General features: G+C 43.4%; 1 protein-coding gene across 1 annotated transcript in view; it reads right to left on the reverse strand.

Moving 5' to 3' along the window:
• ADGRV1 (adhesion G protein-coupled receptor V1) overlaps positions 1 to 18,973 on the reverse strand; it is a 629,361-nt gene that overhangs the window by 370,311 nt on the left and 240,077 nt on the right. Inside the window, exons 52-56 of the mRNA XM_068247792.1 lie at positions 14,928 to 15,150; positions 11,489 to 11,693; positions 11,212 to 11,358; positions 7,858 to 8,113; positions 1,766 to 1,968 (exon numbers count right to left, since the gene is read on the reverse strand). Of these exons, the coding sequence (XP_068103893.1) occupies positions 1,766 to 1,968; positions 7,858 to 8,113; positions 11,212 to 11,358; positions 11,489 to 11,693; positions 14,928 to 15,150 (1,034 nt within the window). The remainder of the gene's footprint in view (positions 1 to 1,765; positions 1,969 to 7,857; positions 8,114 to 11,211; positions 11,359 to 11,488; positions 11,694 to 14,927; positions 15,151 to 18,973) is intronic.

The following is an 18,973-nucleotide window of genomic DNA, read 5'->3' on the forward strand; positions in this document are numbered from 1 at the left end:
TTTGTTGATATACAACAAATGACTTGGCTGCATATATCTTTATGCATAATCTATGCTTTTTTTCATATGATCATGAACCTGATTCTAACTTAAGTTTTACTATCATTCCTAACTAAATCCCCTTATTTTTCTAACCATTTTCTCTTCATTTCCGTTGCTGACAACATTTGTTTATTAGCACTACTATTACCTTATTGGGGTGTTTAAATGTCATTTTATTGACTGCTTCTGTAACCATATAAGCAGAGTTAGCATTTTAGCTTTTCATTTAATTGTACGTTTATACTGGTGAGCAATCATTATAATTCTTGGGACTTCTTACGATCTTCATATTTTAATACTTAAAGGACCACTATGATGTAAAACTTAAAATATGTACTGTATATTCCGGTGTATAAGACGACTGGGCGTATAAGACAACCCCCCAACTTTTCCAGTTAAACTATAGAGTTTGGGATATACTCACCGTATAAGACTACCCCTCTTCCAAAGCACACCAAATAAAAATAATAATAATAATAATTTACTGGTGCAGATACTGGTGCTGTACTGTATGCTACCCAGTATATAATAGTATATAAGCGATTGACTGGGTGGCTTGGTTAACTCTCCCTCTTCCTAAGCAGATTGGTCAGCTGTCCCTGTCTCCCTGTTTATCAGAGCAGTATGGAAGAATAGATTGTGTTGTGCCCATAAAACACGCCTCTTTCACCCTTCTGGCCCACCCTTGTATCCTATTTACCTCCTCTGCCTCTGAGATCTCACACATGTACACCTGCGACGCTTCACTACAGCCCTTAGCAGCGAGATCTGAGAGTCGGTAACAGGATACGCGTATCACCCGGCATCAATGACATCCGGCGTATAAGATGACCCCTGACTTTTCAAAAGATTTTCAAGGGTTAAAAAGTCTTATACGCCAGAATATACAGATATATGCATACAATAAAATTGTAATAAATATATACACATACATTCAAGATGTGAAAAAGCTCTGTACATTTTTTAACTCCTGCTTACAGTTTCTGGATTAGTCAATTTCCTTGCGGGATAGTCAAGGTTTTCTTTATTTTCAAAATGGCGAGTGCTTTTAAAAAAAGCAAAGGACATTTTGAGAATCTCCCATGGGATGGGCTAGCTGTCAGTAACGGCCAGTACCCACGCTGCAAATTTCCTGACGATTTTGCAGACGACCGGCAATACTTTGAGCAATGCGCGATAGTTTCCCCGATCTCGGGACCTGGGTGCAGGAGCGTGATCACGCGAATGGCGTTTAGCGATGTGCGGTGATAACTACTGCCACAGCAGATCTTCAAGATCCCCTGTGACTCCGCGCAAAGTACCGCGACCGCTTAACTTCCCTTTCTCGCCCGTCATGTAACATCGCATGACGTCACGCATACCTGCCGGCCAGAAGATGGATCGCGGAGCACCCGTTGTCAGGGAGATGTCGCTGGATCCATCTTCCTCTGTCGGGTGATGAATATTCAGCTTCAGAGGCTCAGAGCCATCAGATAAACAATACCTACAGCAACAGACAGCTACATAGGGGAATTGTCAGTTACAATTCATTTTGCTCTGGGGCAAATGTACACCTTGTTTGTATTTCTACACGCTTATTACATTTTACAGTATTTATGCCTTGTGCTCCTTTTAAAAAAAATAATTATGTGTGTAATTCCAACAACATGCACCTCGCCAGGAAGTTTGACTTGTAAGCTCTGGCCCAGTCTTGGCAACATACTTGGTACACATATTTACTTACTGGCAAGATAGTCACTTTAACTTGAGCATATGTGCTGTTCTCTCTGATAATGATGAATTTTTCTCGAATGATGTAATCTTCATTTTCTGTGGCTCTATTTAGCAGCGGCAGGGAGGTGTTTGCTGTAGACTGTAAGTAAACACCAACATCCCCAATAAATCCTTGCTCTCTGGTGACTTGCAGGGTGATGATGGTAATATTCCCTGTTGGTTGAGAAAAGAAATTTGAATGGCAAAAAATGAATTCATATTCCTGACAACTGAATTTCAAGCAATAAAGAAGAGACATGAATTGCATGAGTTGAAAATCTCCATTGTTTGACTTGTGGGCCATACATTAGTTGTGAGAAGCAGTATAATTACAGCACTGTCCTGTGGCTATAGTACATATCCATGTGCACCTCAGGGAATGGTACATTTTCTCTGAATCTATCACTACATTGTGATGAATTAGTTTTAAAGAAAACTTGTCATGTAAAAATAAAAAGGGGGGGAGGGGGAGTGAGGGGGGGAGGGGGAGTGGGGGGGGGGTATTCGCGGTGGCACAGCAAGCACAGTTGTCCCAGTACAGGGAGTCTAGGTACCCCGGTGCAGCTAGTATAGTGCCCCAGTATAGCTAGTATAGTGCCCCATGTGCCCCAAGATAGCTAATATAGTGCCCCATGTGCCCCAGGATAGCTAGTATAGTGCCCCATGTGCCCCAGGATAGCTAGTATAGTGCCCCAGTATAGCTAGTATAGTGCCCCATGTGCCCCAGTATAGCTAGTATAGTGCCCCATGTGCCCCAGGATAGCTAGTATAGTGCCCCATGTGCCCCAGTATAGCTAGTATAGTGCCCCATGTGCCCCAGGATAGCTAGTATAGTGCCCCATGTGCCCCAGTATAGCTAGTACAGTGCCCCATGTGCCCCAGGATAGCTAGTATAGTGCCCAGTGTGCCCCAGGATAGCTAGTATAGTGCCCCAGTATAGCTAGTATAGTGCCCCATGTGCCCCAGGATAGCTAGTATAGTGCCCCAGTATAGCTAGTATAGTGCCCCATGTGCCCCAGGATAGCTAGTATAGTGCCCCAGTATAGCTAGTATAGTGCCCAGTGTGCCCCAGTATAGCTAGTATAGTGCCCCAGTATAGCTAGTATAGTGCCCCAGGATAGCTAGTATAGTGCCCCAGTATAGCTAGTATAGTGCCCCATGTTCCCCAGGATAGCTAGTATAGGGCCCAGTGTGCCCCAGTATAGCTAGTATAGTGCTCCATGTGCCCCAGGATAGCTAGTATAGTGCCCCAGTATAGCTAGTATAGTGCCCCAGGATAGCTAGTATAGTGCCCCATGTGCCCCAGGATAGCTAGTATAGTGCCCAGTGTGCCCCAGGATAGCTAGTATAGTGCCCCAGTATAGCTAGTATAGTGCCCAGTGTGCCCCAGTATAGCTAGTATAGTGCCCCAGGATAGCTAGTATAGTGCCCCAGTATAGCTAGTATAGTGCCCCAGGATAGCTAGTATAGTGCCCCAGTATGGCTAGTATAGTGCCCCATGTGCCCCAGGATAGCTAGTATAGTGCCCAGTGTGCCCCAGGATAGCTAGTATAGTGCCCCATGTGCCCCAGGATAGCTAGTATAGTGCCCCAGGATAGCTAATATAGTGCCCCAGTGTAGCCCACTCCCCCCGCGGCCGCCGCTTCTGTTATCTGTTATGAGCTGGCGGCCGCTTCCTGTCACAGATTCCCCGTAGCCGCTCTGAGGAATGCAGCATCTCCTATTGCAGCAGCGCTTCCTGCGCAGCTGCTGTAAGGAGGGAAGGAAGCGAGACAGCGTCGGTTTCCATGGTAACGGCGATCGCCGCTACAGGAAGCCGCTGCCCCGCTTTCTTCCCTCCTTACAGCAGCTGCGCAGGAAGCGCTGCTGTAATAGGAGATGCTGCATTCCGCAGAGCGGCTACGGGGAATCTGTGACAGGAAGCGGCCGCCAGCTCATAAGGTGACAGGAGCGGCGGCCGCGGGGGGGAGGAGGGGCGAGAGGCCAGACCCGCCGCGGCCCAGCTGGCAACTGCCCACGGACCGGCAGTGGGCCGCGGCCCGGTGGTTGGGGACCCCTGATCTATAATATATTCTTCCTCTTCCCTTTATTTCCCTGCCTAGCTTCCTAGCTGAAACATGATCCTATGCTCACTTGTGTTTACAAGCAAGGCTGAGGTGACTCAGCAATTAAAGGAGAAAAGAAAAAAGTTAAGGGAAGAAATGACATCAGTATTTTGCCTCAAACTGTGGGCAAAAGACATGGTTCCCACCAGGAACATAATTCTCTTCATTTACTATATAAAATTCACTGAAATCAAAATGCGGACAGTACAATACATGTGTTATGTAAGTAGATCAAGTATTTATCTACTTACGGTATATATGTGATTTTTTCCCCTGGAATAGTATGGCTAATCCTCCTGCTTTAAAGGTATTACTGGAATCAATGTTTGTTGGTTTGATGTCTGTATAACAGTAATACTGTGTGATAAGTAGCAGCAAGAAGTGGGCAATGACAAGTGATTGGCATCAGTGGGTGATGAGTAGTGACAAGTAGTAGTGGATAATATATAGTTGCAAATCCTAGGTGATAAATATTGACAGGTAGTGGGTAATGAAAAGTAACAGGTGAAGAGCAGTGACATGTACAAGTGGGTGACTAGCAGTGACATGTGGTAGTGGGTGACTAGCAGTGACATGTGGTAGTGGGTGATGAGTAGTGGCTGATAAACAGTGATAGTTGTGGGGGATGAGTAGTGACAAATAGTAATGTACTTTGAAGATTCTGAATGGGGTGCTTATTTTCTAAACCCACTGTAACTCATGATAAAAAGCATTGTGTGTTTTTATAACATTTTTGAAAAGTACATTACCGACGAGACAGGAGAACTCTGCACATCTGGTCCACAGAGGATAAAGCAGAAAGTTTCACCACAGCATAATTAAACATAATTAAAGTCAGCAATATTGGCAGTCCTCATGCTAAGTATCAATATTTTTAGGGAATAAGATTGGTCAGGGTTGATTTGGGTTAAGACATGTTAGGTTTAGCATTTTGGTGAAAGTTGAGTAAGTTGGGGTCAGACTAAGGTGAATAGTCCATTTTAGGAATACCTATAGATTATGACAACCTCTTCCAGGTGACGGTAGTTCAAATCTATGCACTGTTTATACCCAGCTACTCATGCCAGGGCGTAGATTTCAACTTCTGTGTTCGTGTGTTCTCGCCATTCCAGTCATTCACGTTCACACTGTGATGCTACAGCAAAGCTCCGTATCTTGGTCAGGAACTAATTTCAATGGCTCCTGACCTCGTAATCACTGTGAGCCAATCACAGTGAGCACGTCTTTTTTTTTTTTAAAGACCTTCCTTAACGATTGCTCTGCTGCAGAGGCGCGCTCTGGCGCACTCCCGCGCGCGTGCCCTTATGCCCCCTTGTCATTCCCCGCTAGTCCTGAGATCAGTGAACAGGAACATGGTTCCCGTTCACCGATCTAAGTCCCCAGCAGAAAAACCGACGGTCTCTTATCAGAGGCCACATTCTTTCTGCAAAAAAAAGTTTACCTGGCCCCCTTGTGCTTCCGGGAAGCGAGAAGCACAAGGTAAAAAAAAAAAAAAACATCAAGGTGGCCATCTTGTGGCCAAATAGTAAAACTACATCTACATACATTTTTCAAGCCCATTTACACACATAACATTAAAAAATAACTGTTTATTTCCCAACACCAAAAAACTACCCAAATAACATTTTTAATGGAAAAAAAAAATTACAGTAAAAAAAAAAAAGCATAACTAGTAACCTAAGGGTCTGAACTTTTTAAATATGCATGTGAAGGGGGTATAGTACAAACATTTTTTACATTATAATCTTGTAAATAGTGATGGATGCAAAACTGAAAAAAATGCACCTTTATTTCCAAATAAAATATTGGCGCCATACATTGTGATAGGGACAAAATTTAAATGGTGTAATAACCGAGACAAATGGGCAAATAAAATACATAGGTTTTAATTATGGTAGCATGTATTATTTTAAAGCTATAATGGCCAAAAACTGAGAAATAATTATTTGTTTTCCATTTTTTTTAATATTCATGTGAAAAATGTATATAAAAAATAATTCTTAGCAAAATGTACCACCCAAAGAAAGCCTAATTAGTGGCGGAACAAACAAGATATAGATCAATACATTGTGATAAGTAGTGATAAAGTTATTAGCGAATGATAATAACCTTATCATTCGCTAATAACTTAATTTGATGCTTAAATTGCATATTAAATTGCTCTGATGCATACAGTGAAAAATCCCTGCGGGCTGAAATGGTTAAAGAGACACTAAAGCGGAAAAAAATAATGATATAATGAATTGGTTGTGTAGTACAGCTAAGAAATAAAGCATTAGGAGCAGAGACATAAGTCTAATATTTGTTTCTAGTACAGGAAGAGTTAAGAAACTAAAATTGTTATCTATGCAAATAGCCAATGAGCTCTGCAACTTTGAAAGTCATGGAGAGCTCTGACTTCTGATTAGGTTATCTCAGCTGTATTGTGTTTTTCTTGCAGAGAACAGTTCAGGACAGGTCAAAAGTTCACTGACTGTTCTGCAAAAACTTTTAGAATGCTGAGTAATGTGTAAACTGCAAATATTAGAGAATGATGCAATGTTATAAAAAAAAACTGTATAACTGAAAATAAAAATATGAGAATTTTTTTTGCTACCAATGTTCTAGTAATTACCCCTACCACACAACCAATTGATGATATCATAATTTTTTTTTGCTTCAGTGTCTCTTTAAGGGACCAGAGAAGACTATTACTAAAGCGGTTAAAGTTGTTGACAATCCGTGGAAGGTGAGAAGTTGGCACTTAGAAAGGAAAATATTTGTGTTAGGCAAAAGGCTGGGGTTAGGGCTATTGGGAGGGAGCAGTAAGCATTGGGTTCAGGTAAGTGTTAGCCATGGGAAGGATGGAGGTTACAGTTGGGAACAGTACACGGGTTAAGTCTAGGATTAGGTTAAGTAGAGGTGGATAGTAATAGATCAGGGAAGTAAGAGTATCCCTTAGCATAGATATTAATAATCCTACAATCCTAACATTAGTATAGGGCTTATCTCCTGTTGGACTCAAAGGGCTCAAGAGCTTCAGCCATGAAGGGCACACTCAAGGGACCACCCTGCAGTGTTAGGAAGTCTTGCCCGAGAACTTCTTACTGAATAGGTACTGACCCTAGCCAGGATTCGAACCATGGTCTCCCATGTCAAAGGCAGAGCCCTTAACCAGTACACTATCTAGTCACTTGCCATTAGAGTTTTGTTGTCCCAATAGTTTGCTCCCAATAGACCAGGCATCAAGACTGATTATGATGATGAAACAGCACACACATAGGAATATAAGCTGAAGTAAAACAATATAAATTTATGTCAGTTGTAAACGATACATATACCTCCTCACAAATGGTAACTATTTTATTGGGAAAAAAAACATTTATCATCACTATCATCAAATGCCAAAAGCTTTTAGTGACCCTGGTAATCAGTGCATCTCCATAAATCTCATATAATAAGACGTCATACGTTCCTTGTGATCTATGGTTGCTTCCATAGCAAGTATGAATAGAGAACTTTTCCATGATAACTAATCTCCTCCGACACATAAACCTTTGGCAGTGCTTCTGTACGAGTCAGACGCAAGGCTGCTTGAGGAAGGTCATTACCGCTGCTATGTGGTGGATTTAGTCCATCAATCAGCAAGCAGCAGAAGGACAACGTTTCAGATGGTATTTACAAGGCTGGTGTGCGGAGAAGGAATGTTGCTGCTTGTAACAGTGTCAGAAACGGGCATGAAATGTTTCATTATAATGGAAATAATAATTCACACTTTCACATGGATTTCTCTTCTTTATTTGGCATATGCATGTTTACTAGAATTGCCATGTTTCCTTTCCTGCCTTCTAAAATGTCACTGGACTCAAGGAAAAGTGTGGCCTGGTGAAACTTGCTCCTGCTCTGCTGTAAACTAGGAAACACCTTGTTTCTGAGTGCACTACTCTACTTTGCCCTGTCCCTCACACACCACACTCACCTTCAGGCTCATTCACTGTTAAAGACAATGAATTGACATGCCAGCCAATCACACCATGCGGAGAATCGTTTGGCAGGATAGTAAGTACGGCCTTGGATTTCTCTGGGTCCAATATTGCTCCTTTACGTGGATCCTTGATATTCATGGTAGTGACTTTTGTGAGGATTACTGTGACAGTTTCTGCCAGTTCAGCAATATCATCGGCTACAACTGTCACAGTGATTGTAGTCAGGGTCTGGCCTTCTGAAAATGTAACCTGCAAATACAAAGGAGATTTTTCAACGAGTGCTGCTAAGTTGTTTTTTTTTATGCACGTTTTCCAGCAACCGCTAACTATGTTGATTATTGTGTTCAGCACACATCATGTTACTGGCTAATATAAAAATGTACATTAGCTGACTAAAATTGGCAGGGACCCTGTGAAAGTTGATTGGGTCTTCTTTTGATGCTCTTCACTCTTGCTCCATGTATGTGTTTGCACATGTCCTTACCATTGGATAATGTGGCCAGAGCTCAAATAGAAACTGTCACGGACGGTTGCGGGGCCGCAGACGCGTCCTGGAACCGCCCGTGAAGAAAAAGCGATCGCACTCGATTCTCTGCATCGATTGCGCTTCAGATCAATAGAATCTGGATTGATTGTGTAGGAGCATCTGTCTTTTCTCAGCAGAGAGAAGACATCAGCTTAACTGCAGGATGGCTCTTTTGATATGCTAATGAGCAGGAACAAACCCTTGAATTCAGGAAGCTAATCTCCACAGGGGGGCCATAGAAAGCCAGCCGAATCGGCTCCCACCAGGCCATATATGAATGCATGTGGGGTATGGTTTCTTGACGATTATATGGCAACCATACCTCGCACAGCTATAAAATTCATATGGTCTTGTTCGGTAAAATCTGGCCATCGTGCAGATATGAAACTCATTGTGATAGTCAGTCCAGTTGTTGAGGTATGACCCTTCTCAAGAACTGGACCCGCTGCCCTAGCCATGTCTGATGTCATATTAATCTGTATTTTCCGACAAGTATGAATCTGTTATCCCCCTAAATATAACGTGTATCGTTTGTGAGGTACAGCAGTTTGTAAGTTTAAAACCTAAAATCTCTCAGAGGGAATGAACTGTCATTGGTGGGTAACTCAGAGGGGTCGGCATTGCCACACCCCCAAACCAGCTTCATCAAAAGCACATGGCTGGCAGGCGGGCCTCATTCCTCCATTTTTCCACCTTCATGAACACACGGCCACCGTGAGGAACAAGTGGTGGCCATTTTGCTTGAACTTAGCTGAAACAAAGAATGTTGCGGAACTTGAAACCAAGGACTTGATGATTTCCCCACAAAAGGACATTTTCCATGAAACTAAGTATTTTTTCTCCCTTTCTTTTATTTTTCATACTGGCTATTACTGTTTTAATAACTGTCTGTATATATTAATTATTTATATTGCCGTGAATAAACGACTTTATCCAAGTCATTCACTGTTCAGCTACCCTGCTTCGCAGCCGCACAAACTGAACCAGACTTCTGAAGAGACGCTACTATTGTATTGTTGCTGGCTAGACAGAATACAGCGTGTTTTAACCGTTTTTATTTGTAGATCTAGGTTCAGACAGTCAGCAGGCTCCTCTGTCCCATGGTAACAGAGGTGGTGGCAGTTATATCCTGAACTAGTGTGTAAAGTGTATTTCCGTAACCCACAGGCTCCCTTCTGGTCGGGTTGCTGCCTAAATTTCTGTCGGTTTCTGCGCAAAGATCGCGACCAAAGCTTGCATGGTCTGTATGCTGAAACCGATTGGAAGGCAATTTGCGGTCTGACCACTAGGGCTCCTGTGACAGAAACCTATAAGGAACCAGCATTAGGCTCAGTTATAAGGTCAGCAATAGGGTCAGTTTGTTAATTTCTGCCCCCCTGCCTTATTGTTATCCCATTCACAACAGCAACATGGCAATGTAACCACCAAGTAGACTCTATAGGCCATCATACCACAGTTCTAAGAGCTCAGAAATGAAAATCTTTCATGGGTGAAAAAAAGTATACCCCACATCTTCCCTGTCTGTGTCACAGGTCCCTTGATGCCCAGATTTAATGCTCTTCTTTTAGACAATGTCCCCTTTCTGCTGATGCTATCACACTATAGGGATTCCAGCTGCAATTTACTGTATATTCCAAGCCAATGCTCCACTGACTGCACAAGAGTGAATTGAGTGGTGAATTGATCAATATATGTAGTGTGATACCTTTATATTTGTTGCTGATATGTATATGTCATGTTGTACAACCAAGAGCAATGCAGCATCTAAGTGTGATTACCCCCCCCCCCCCTTTTTTTTCCTGAAATGTATATGTCATGTTAAACAGCCACCAGCAATGCAGGCACTTTGGTTTTTGGCGATATTTAAGTCTTTACAGTACAGAGTCATGCTTCAACATTTTAAGCAGTGATTATACTCCTGTTGCAGCCCTTCAAACTTGGTACATAAAGTAGTAGAGTAGCTTGGTGAAGGGCAAGGCTGTTTCTGGGCACCAGCTAGTGCACACCTTCTGTATTAACCACCCTGGCGTTCTATTTATTTCGCCAGGGTGGCTGCGCAGCGTTTTTTTTTTAAATATTTTTTTTAAAAATCATGTAGCTAGCCTAGCGCTAGCTACATGATTCCCTCCTCCCTGCTCCTTCCCTCCCACTCTTCCGATCGCCGCCGGCGATCAAACCCGTCCGGAAATCCCGTTCTGAACGTGATTTCCTTTAGGGCTTCCCCCGTCGCCATGGTGACGATCGTGATGATGTCATCGGGAGTCCCGATCCACCCCTCAGCGCTGCCTGGCACTGATTGGCCAGGCTGCGCACGGGGTTTGCGGGGGGGCCTCTTTCGCGTCGGGTAGCGGGGCATCGGCAGCGACGATCGTTAGAAACACGCAGCAAGCAAAGTGCTTGCTGCGTGTTTTTTAAAAAAATTATCAAAATCGGCCCAGCGGGGCCTGAGCGGCGCCCTCCGGCGGTCACTGACGAGCTGAGCCAAGGAGGTTAATGGAATTCTGTTTCAAGCAGCCTGTAGTGTTCAGCACAGTTAATTCCAGTTTACCCCTAATATGTTCCAGCTTTCCAAGGACCCCTGTATCCTTAGCTGATGCTATTGAAGTTTCTGCAGTGGAGTACACCTGCTCCTGTAGAATGTGTGTGTATGGGGGGGGGGGGGGGGGGTGCAGGCTGTCTTGCCTGGGACTCCTATGGCCCTGCTAGTTGGAGCACAGTAGAATCAGCAAAGTCCAGTAAAATGGAACTCGGAAAAGGGAGGTCACAATAATTTACTCAGCAATTAGTCAGCATACTATAATGATAAGGAGTAGGCACGTACCATTCCTGATGCAGGAAATATATCAGATATACTGCCATTGGCAATCCACTCCACCGTAACCCGCCCATATGTTCCATAGAGACGCTCAATACTGAAGCTGATCAGATTGTCCTGGTCCATCTCCTCTGCTTGCTTCTTTAAAGAATTCTACCATTAAAAAAAAATCAACATTTAAAGAGATGAAAAGACACTACACAATTCCTGTACAATGCAACCACACAATGCTAATGAATCATTAGAAGAATAAGCCAGCATAGGAAACAAGTCACATGATTACCTGAGCAAATCCAATGACCCCATGGGCGTAGTCATTCGATGGGATGATGATTGTTACATAGGAATAGACACCAATCTCTGCACCCCCTTTTGGATTCTTCAGTCTTACTCTGAAAGATTCGTCCTCTTCTGGGATTGAGTCATCAAGAATATTAACTCCGAAAGTAGCTTCACTCTGTCCAGGCTCAAACTTCAGCTCACCTGAACTAGCAGAAAGGCAGACACAGCACAACTTTAATACAACATGGATGACCCATGATGGATTCTAGAGCTAATTACAGGACTGACTTTGTTCGGTATTGGTATTTTAAGTATCTCTGTTTAAGATGCTAAATGTAAGTTTGCCCTCTTAAAACGAAGGTATTTGCGATAATTCAGCTTTGTGATGTACTCCTGAATATGCAAATGATCTCTTTTTGCCTCTGAAGCCAGGTCCACATGAAGAACTGCTGATGTATAGCAAGCCTATAGCTTATACATTTTATACAGAGCCACATCAATCCAACATACATACAGCCTATTTTGGACTATCTGGCCCTCATCAGTGCATGACAGGGATTAATGTGGCTCTATGGGATAGGGCTTAAACCGGTACTAAGGAATACCCAGACAGCTCATGGTTCTGTGTCACCAAGAGCTGTTTGGGTACTCCTCTGTTTAAAGAGAATCTGTACTCTAAAATTCTTACAATAAAAAGCATACCATTCTATTAATTATGTTTTCCTGGGCCCCTCTGTGCTGTTTCTGCCACTCCCTGCTGCGATCCTGGCTTGTAATTGCCAGTTTTAGGCAGTGTTTACAAACAAAAGACATAGCTGCTAACCAGAATGTGATAGGCGGAGAGGAGCTCAGTCTGTGACTCACACAGAGCCTGCAGGGGGCATGGAGAGGGTGTGTATAGCTTCTGCCTATAACAGCAGACAGCACATTCCTGCCTGAACCCGACAAAGCCGTCAGAGGATAGAAGATTAGATTATATAACAGAGATAATAGAGCCACTGAGCAACTAGGAAAGGCTGCAGTAAGACAGACCACATTAGAACAGGTATAGGAACTTATAGGCTGGAAGAAATAAGGCTGAACATTTTGTTACAGTCTCTTTAAATGAAAACAAAATGAAATTTTAGTTTCAGTTCAGTCTTGACTCTATACATATATAGGCTTTTCCTGTATGCAGGGCAGGATTTACCATAAGGCACTGTAGGCTCATGCCTACAGGCACCTGATGATGGAAATGCGGCTCACTCCTCTCCCCTAGTGCCTCCCTCTCTCCTTTCCTATGCAAAGTCATGAACAGAGTACAGAAGAGAAGTTACTCACCCAACTCTCAGCATTCCACTGACAATATCCCTTTTTAGTTGGGGGTAACACTAGCTACTTAATACTGAACCTATGGCTACTTAATTCTAAGAGACACCTGTAGCTACTTATGATGGGTAAGGGAGCAGTGATAGCTGGAACAGCCAACACATTTGGGGTGCAGTTCAGCGGGGGGTTGTAGGTTCATAGAAGGTGAAGTCTGAGGTGCACGACATTCTGTGCCTACAGGCTCCTATCATATAAATCCAGGCACGCCTGTATGCTAAAACTGTACTAGTTCGGTGGTTTCTCAATATTTATCAAACTTCTAAAAATCCACTATGTTTTTATCTCTATTCTCTATATCTCCCTCTGACACTACCTCACCCACTGTATGCTAGTATGAAAGAAGTTTGCACATACCCCCAGACTAGGAAAAAACCAGACTAATTACGTGGAATATACTGTATATACTTCTTCCTCGGCACTGATCTTTTTTTTTTTTACAGCTTTTAATTATATGTAAAAGTGAATATCATAATACAATAACACAAAAAATAAAGAGCAGTATTGCATATTAATAATTTTTCACATAACCACATACTGATATAAGAACCCATAAGAGCACCTAGCCAGGCAAGATGTGTACCCTGCCTATAATTAGACTCTGCACACTTTTGCTGGTAGTCATTTAAAACGTAGCCTGCTTTGGGAAATGCTGCCACCTCTCCCTGCGGTCTAAAAAATGTAAGTTTACCTTATGGCTAGCTGCTCTCATTTGATATTTATGTTTTCATTCCATTTCTATCAGAGGTTAGGGCTTTAGTGCATAATTGTAGTACCGGTATCTGTTTTGAATAGGTGTGTATGTTGCCTCCAGGGGGCTCTGCACACCTTTTTGGTAGTCATTCAGATACAGCTTGATCTCCGGATGTGCTGCCATTTCTCCCCTGTTGTCTCTATATAAAAAATGTGTAAACTATTTTATGGCCAGGCACACCCAGGTTATACATTTACTCATTTGTTAAGTAGTTAGCGTCCCTTCCAAAAGCATGGCCTTATCGCGGCGGAAGGGTCCAGTATAGAATACTTTGCATGGAAACTGTTTTGGAATCTAACATCCTCCATTAACTTTAATTTGGTGCATCTGTTTTGAATGCAAGATGTTTACCCTGCCTATAAGCAGGTTCTGCACACCTATGCTAGTAGTCATTCAGATGCAGCCTGCTTTGGGAAGCGCTGCCACCTCTCCCTGCTGACTAAAAAAATGTAAGTTTACCTTATGGCTAGATGTTCCCAATAGATATTTATGTTTGCATCCTGTTTCTATCAGAGGTTAGGGTTTTAGTGAATAATTGTAGCACCTGTTTTGAATACAAGGTGTGTGTTTTGCCTCTAGGGGGCTCTGCATGCCTCTGTTGGTTGTCATTCACATGCGGCCTGGTCTTAGGATGTGCTGCCATTTTCCCCTCTTGTTTAGGAATACCTTAGTTAAAGGAAACCTGTAATAAGGAAAAAATAAAAAAGAGTTGACCTTACTGGGGGCTTCTCCCAGCTCCCTGCAGCTGTCCTGTCCCACACCAGTACTCAAGAATCCTCCGGTCCCCCGCTGCGGCTAACTTACTTACAAGTCGACAGCAACTGAGCCTGTGCGGCCCTGTCCTGCTGTAGCTGGGAGCGTCCTGCGCAGGCACAGTATGAGATAATCTTGTACTGCGCCTGGGAAAGATGCTCCCAGCGGTGTGAGCAGGAGCGAGGACGCACGCAGCTAGGGCCTTGCAGGCGCAGTAGCCGCCGACTGATGGAAACAAAAGTGAGCCTCGGCAGGGGGCCGGAGGATCATTTTGTTCTGAAGTGGGTACAGGACGTCTGCAGGGAGCGGGAGAAGCCCCAGGTAGGCTCAACTCATTTTTTTTTACCTTATTACAGGTTATCTTTAAACAACCTCACCGACCTACTTCATTTGTATTATGTTACATATTTAACAAAGAGAGAGACATAACTGTGTATACATTTCAAATGCAATTGTTTTTTGGTAAAGGGATCATTTGCTGCTGTGTACACAATGCAGCAGCAAAACTACCATATCTTCCCACAGAAATGAAAGTCCTGTAATACTAATTTAACTCAGCTGCATTTACCTAGGTATGAAATCAGACTGATTGGACACTGATGTTAGCTCATAGATTTGAGAGGCAAGGTCTCCAGTCAGAGCAATGAAGGGTTTAGACACATTCAGTGACATCGCTGTGGTGAAGGTCAGATGCTTAGACGGAGGTGCCACAAGGACAGGCGAGAAGAGGCCACTCTCAGAGCTCAGGCGGTACAATTCTGAACCATTCCTACCAGCAGCCAATATATGAACTGAAACAAAAGGCAAAACAATTATGATTCTACTCATAATTTCAATTACAATCTTAATAAAAAAATTACAATGAAGTTGCTCATAGTCGAAATCGGTCATTACGAGCACCACTAATCATTACCTGTGGTACTACATTATTTGGCATATCACCTATATAAAATATAACTATTTATGAATACAATATTCTGGTATGCCCTTATTAAATTCACTTTTTTCCTGAGTTTTCTACTAGGTGATAATTTGTTGTCTTCTGTTTAAAATAACTTTTCTTCCCTCTGCAATTGAAAAACTACAAAAAAATGTAGGTGAAAACATACTGTCAAAATTATTCTGAATATTTTCTTGCTTGCTGGTGGCTTAAAGAGACTCTGAAGCCAGTATAAATTCTTCTTTTTAACTTGTATTGCTGTCAAGGACCCTGCTAAACCATTGCCTTTCTAAGTGAACCTTGGTAGGCTACATGTTTCTGCACATCAATGGAATTTTCACACCTCTTCCAGCAGATTCTCAATTCCAGCAGTTTGCTTTTGTCTACCCCCTACTGATAAACAACAACAGTCAAGGAAGAGCTTAATTAACCCATTCCTTTCCAAAGAGCAATGTTAATATATAAGACCAGCTTCTAATGCTGAGTACTCACGGGCTACAACTGTCGCCGCAACCACGTGGCACGCGCGTGTTGCGGTGACAAGTCCCCCGTGTGTATAACGTGCGCGAACGTGCCACGAACCATCGCTAGTTAGAGCTGTCGCCAGGCAATTGGCGTGGCCAATCGCCGGCAACAGCTGTCGCCGCACCTGTCGCTAATCCGCCGTGTGTATGCGGACTAGCGACAGCAACCCGCTTACCATGGACGGAGCTTCCGGCGGGGGGAGGAGCCTTCCGCGTCAGCTTCCGCCGCATCTCTGTCCCCCTGTGCGCCGTGTGTACGGCTGCTGCACAGAGGGACCTGGCAGACAAAGCAAGTATGTCTGGGCACACACTATTCTAATCCAGTGCCACTTGCCTATGGAGTTCCACAGGGTTCTGTACTATCACCATTACTCTTTGCAGTCTACATGCTCCCACTGGGCAAAATAATCCAGAACTATGGCCTAGGATACCATTGTTATGCAGATGACACACAATTGTATCTGTCCTTCAAGCCTGGCACCCAAGACCCATCAGCATCCATAAATGCGTGTCTAGTGGATTTACAAAATTGGATGAACACCAGCTTGTTGAGGCTGAACTCTGACAAAACAGAGGTGTTGGTGGTAGGTGGCCCACACATGATGGATAAAGTTCAAAACACTCACCACCTCAAAATAGCAATTGGGGGAGATACCGTACAGTATAAAGACTGTGCGAAACCTTGGGGTGATCCTGGATGGAAATCTAAAACTTAGACAGCAGGTATCAGCTGTTGTCAAGTCTTCCTTCTTCAATCTAAGAAATATAGCGAGAATCAAACACCTTGTCCCAGCTGAAGACCTACCTGCTCTGGTTCATGCTTTTGTATCCTCCCGCCTAGACTACTGCAATGCCCTGTTCATCGGATCTACAGATATGGTTCTGCGCCCCTTACAACTAGTACAGAATGCTGCAGCCAGACTCCTAGCCAATGCCCCCCGCAGCTCACACATCACCCCAGTACTGCAAACTCTTCACTGGTTGCCAGTAAAATGGAGAATCCATTGTAAGATCTGCCTGCTGACATTCAAGGCTCTACACCACATGGGACCCAAATACATAGCGGATCTATTGGAACTTTATGCCCCTCCACGCACCCTCCACTCTGCCAACAAGATGAATCTGGTTATTCCCAGGACACACTTAACATTTGGTGCTCGGGCCTTTTCCTATGCAGACCCTACTCTATGGAACTCACTTCCACAATCAGTACGAGAGGCTCCTTCTCTGGACAGCTTTAAAAAAAGGCTAAAGACTCACCTCTTTTCCCGAGCCTTTGATACTGAATAATGCAGGGTCACAGCGCTTTGAGTCCCCAGGGAGAAAAGCGCTATAAAAATATTATTGTTATTGTTAAACCGCCGCTATCCGGCGGCAAAACGAGGGGTCTATACCCCCCAAATCCCCCTGCAAAATCCATGACCTTTTTGGTCGTGGTTTTTGCTGCTCATGGAGGCAGAGCTATGAGCTGCAGCTCTTCCTCCATGTGCGTCAATCTGCCGGCGGATCTCCGCCTCTCCCCCGCCCCTCTCTGTGAAGCAAGATTGAGAGGGGCAGGAAGAGGTGGCGATCAGCCGGGATTGAGGCGCTGAGAGGCAGAGCTACAGCCATTAGCTCTGCCTCATTCAGGAAGCGCTCCCCAGACAAAAGAGAGGGGATTTGGGGGGGTATAGACCCCTTGTTTTCCCGTGGGATGGCGGCGGTTTAGCAGGGCTGAGGGTCCTTGTCAGCAATACAAGTTAAAAAGAAGAATTTATACTGGCTTCAGAGTCTCTTTAAAATGCATTGATAAGGTGTTTAGGAGAAAAAAATGATTTGAATAAGGGTCATTTTGTGATAAGTGGAAGTCATAGCACTAAACTTTTATAACAGCTTTGCCCTCCTTTATTACTTTTATTGTAATTATCTTGCTGTTCATAAGTCTAAAAAACTTGGTCCAACTTTTTTTTAAAGCAGAACTCCAGGCTAAATGCATGGTTGAAATACAGTATGCATGAAATGATGTACCTGCCTGAACGTTTGCAATCAGGGGCATAACAATAGACCTTGCAAGGGATGCATCCGCAGGGGGGCCCAGAAGCCAAAGGGGACATCGTCCTGAGAGACTCACAACTAAGGGCAAACAGAGGAAAAACGTTCTGCTCTCTGCACATTTGTTCTAATGACTGCATCTGCTTAGCCACTGTTAACGAAATCATAACAACGTTTTGTAGACAAAGATTTGTAGACAGTACCTATTTAGTGTGCAGGGGGAGAGGATCCCATACAAAGTTTTGCAGGGGGCCCAGTGATTTCTAGTTACGCACCTGTTTGCAATTATTTACAGCCTGTCCTTTGATTCAGAGTTACAGTGTCACAGCAAAAACATTTTAGTGGTCACACCTTCCTCCCTTTTCCTGCCTGCTGATTGCATAGTGTGGAGTACCATGAATGAGCTATGATTCTTCCCTTACCATCTGTAATCATTCTCCCACTGTAAGCGCAAGTGTAGGCAGGGATTAAATACAGATTCCAGGAAAGCACAGCTTTGCAGAGGATAATGTTCAGAAAACAAAATGCATTTAATTTATGTTTGATTTGTATTCAATCTGCATTTCAAGTGATGTTTTATTAGCCTTTGAATATCATTACATTGTTTTGAATAGTGTTAGTCATCCACCAAATGCAATAAAATCAGCAAAGTACTTCAAACGCAGAACAACTTGAGAGGCTGCATTCAGAAAAACACAACACATCACACTGCCCCCCAAAGTGTTAATTGTACAGGCAGTGAAAACAGAGCTATTTAACTTTAAATAGAGTTCTGCATTTTACGTGCTTACAAAAAAAATAATAATAATAATAATAATACATTCCAACATTTGTATAGCGCGTTTCTCCTGTCAGACTTAATGTGCTTAAGAGGTAGCCACTAAGGTGCACTCAGTCGGCAGTAGCAGTGTTAGGGAGTCTTGCACAAGAATTATTGAATAGGTGCTGGCTTACTCAGTGGTGTAGCTAAGAAGCTGTGGACCCGGGTGCAAATTTTACATTGGGCCCCCCAAGCACTATATGCATAACAACTGATACAGCATACCACAACTAATCAAGAACAACCATAGTGTCAGAGGGGCAAGAAGGAGACAGGAAACAGTGTGTTAGTGATCACTA

The sequence above is a fragment of the Hyperolius riggenbachi genome, chromosome 1 (assembly GCF_040937935.1).
Source record: "Hyperolius riggenbachi isolate aHypRig1 chromosome 1, aHypRig1.pri, whole genome shotgun sequence".
Taxonomy (NCBI): Eukaryota; Metazoa; Chordata; class Amphibia; order Anura; family Hyperoliidae; genus Hyperolius; species Hyperolius riggenbachi.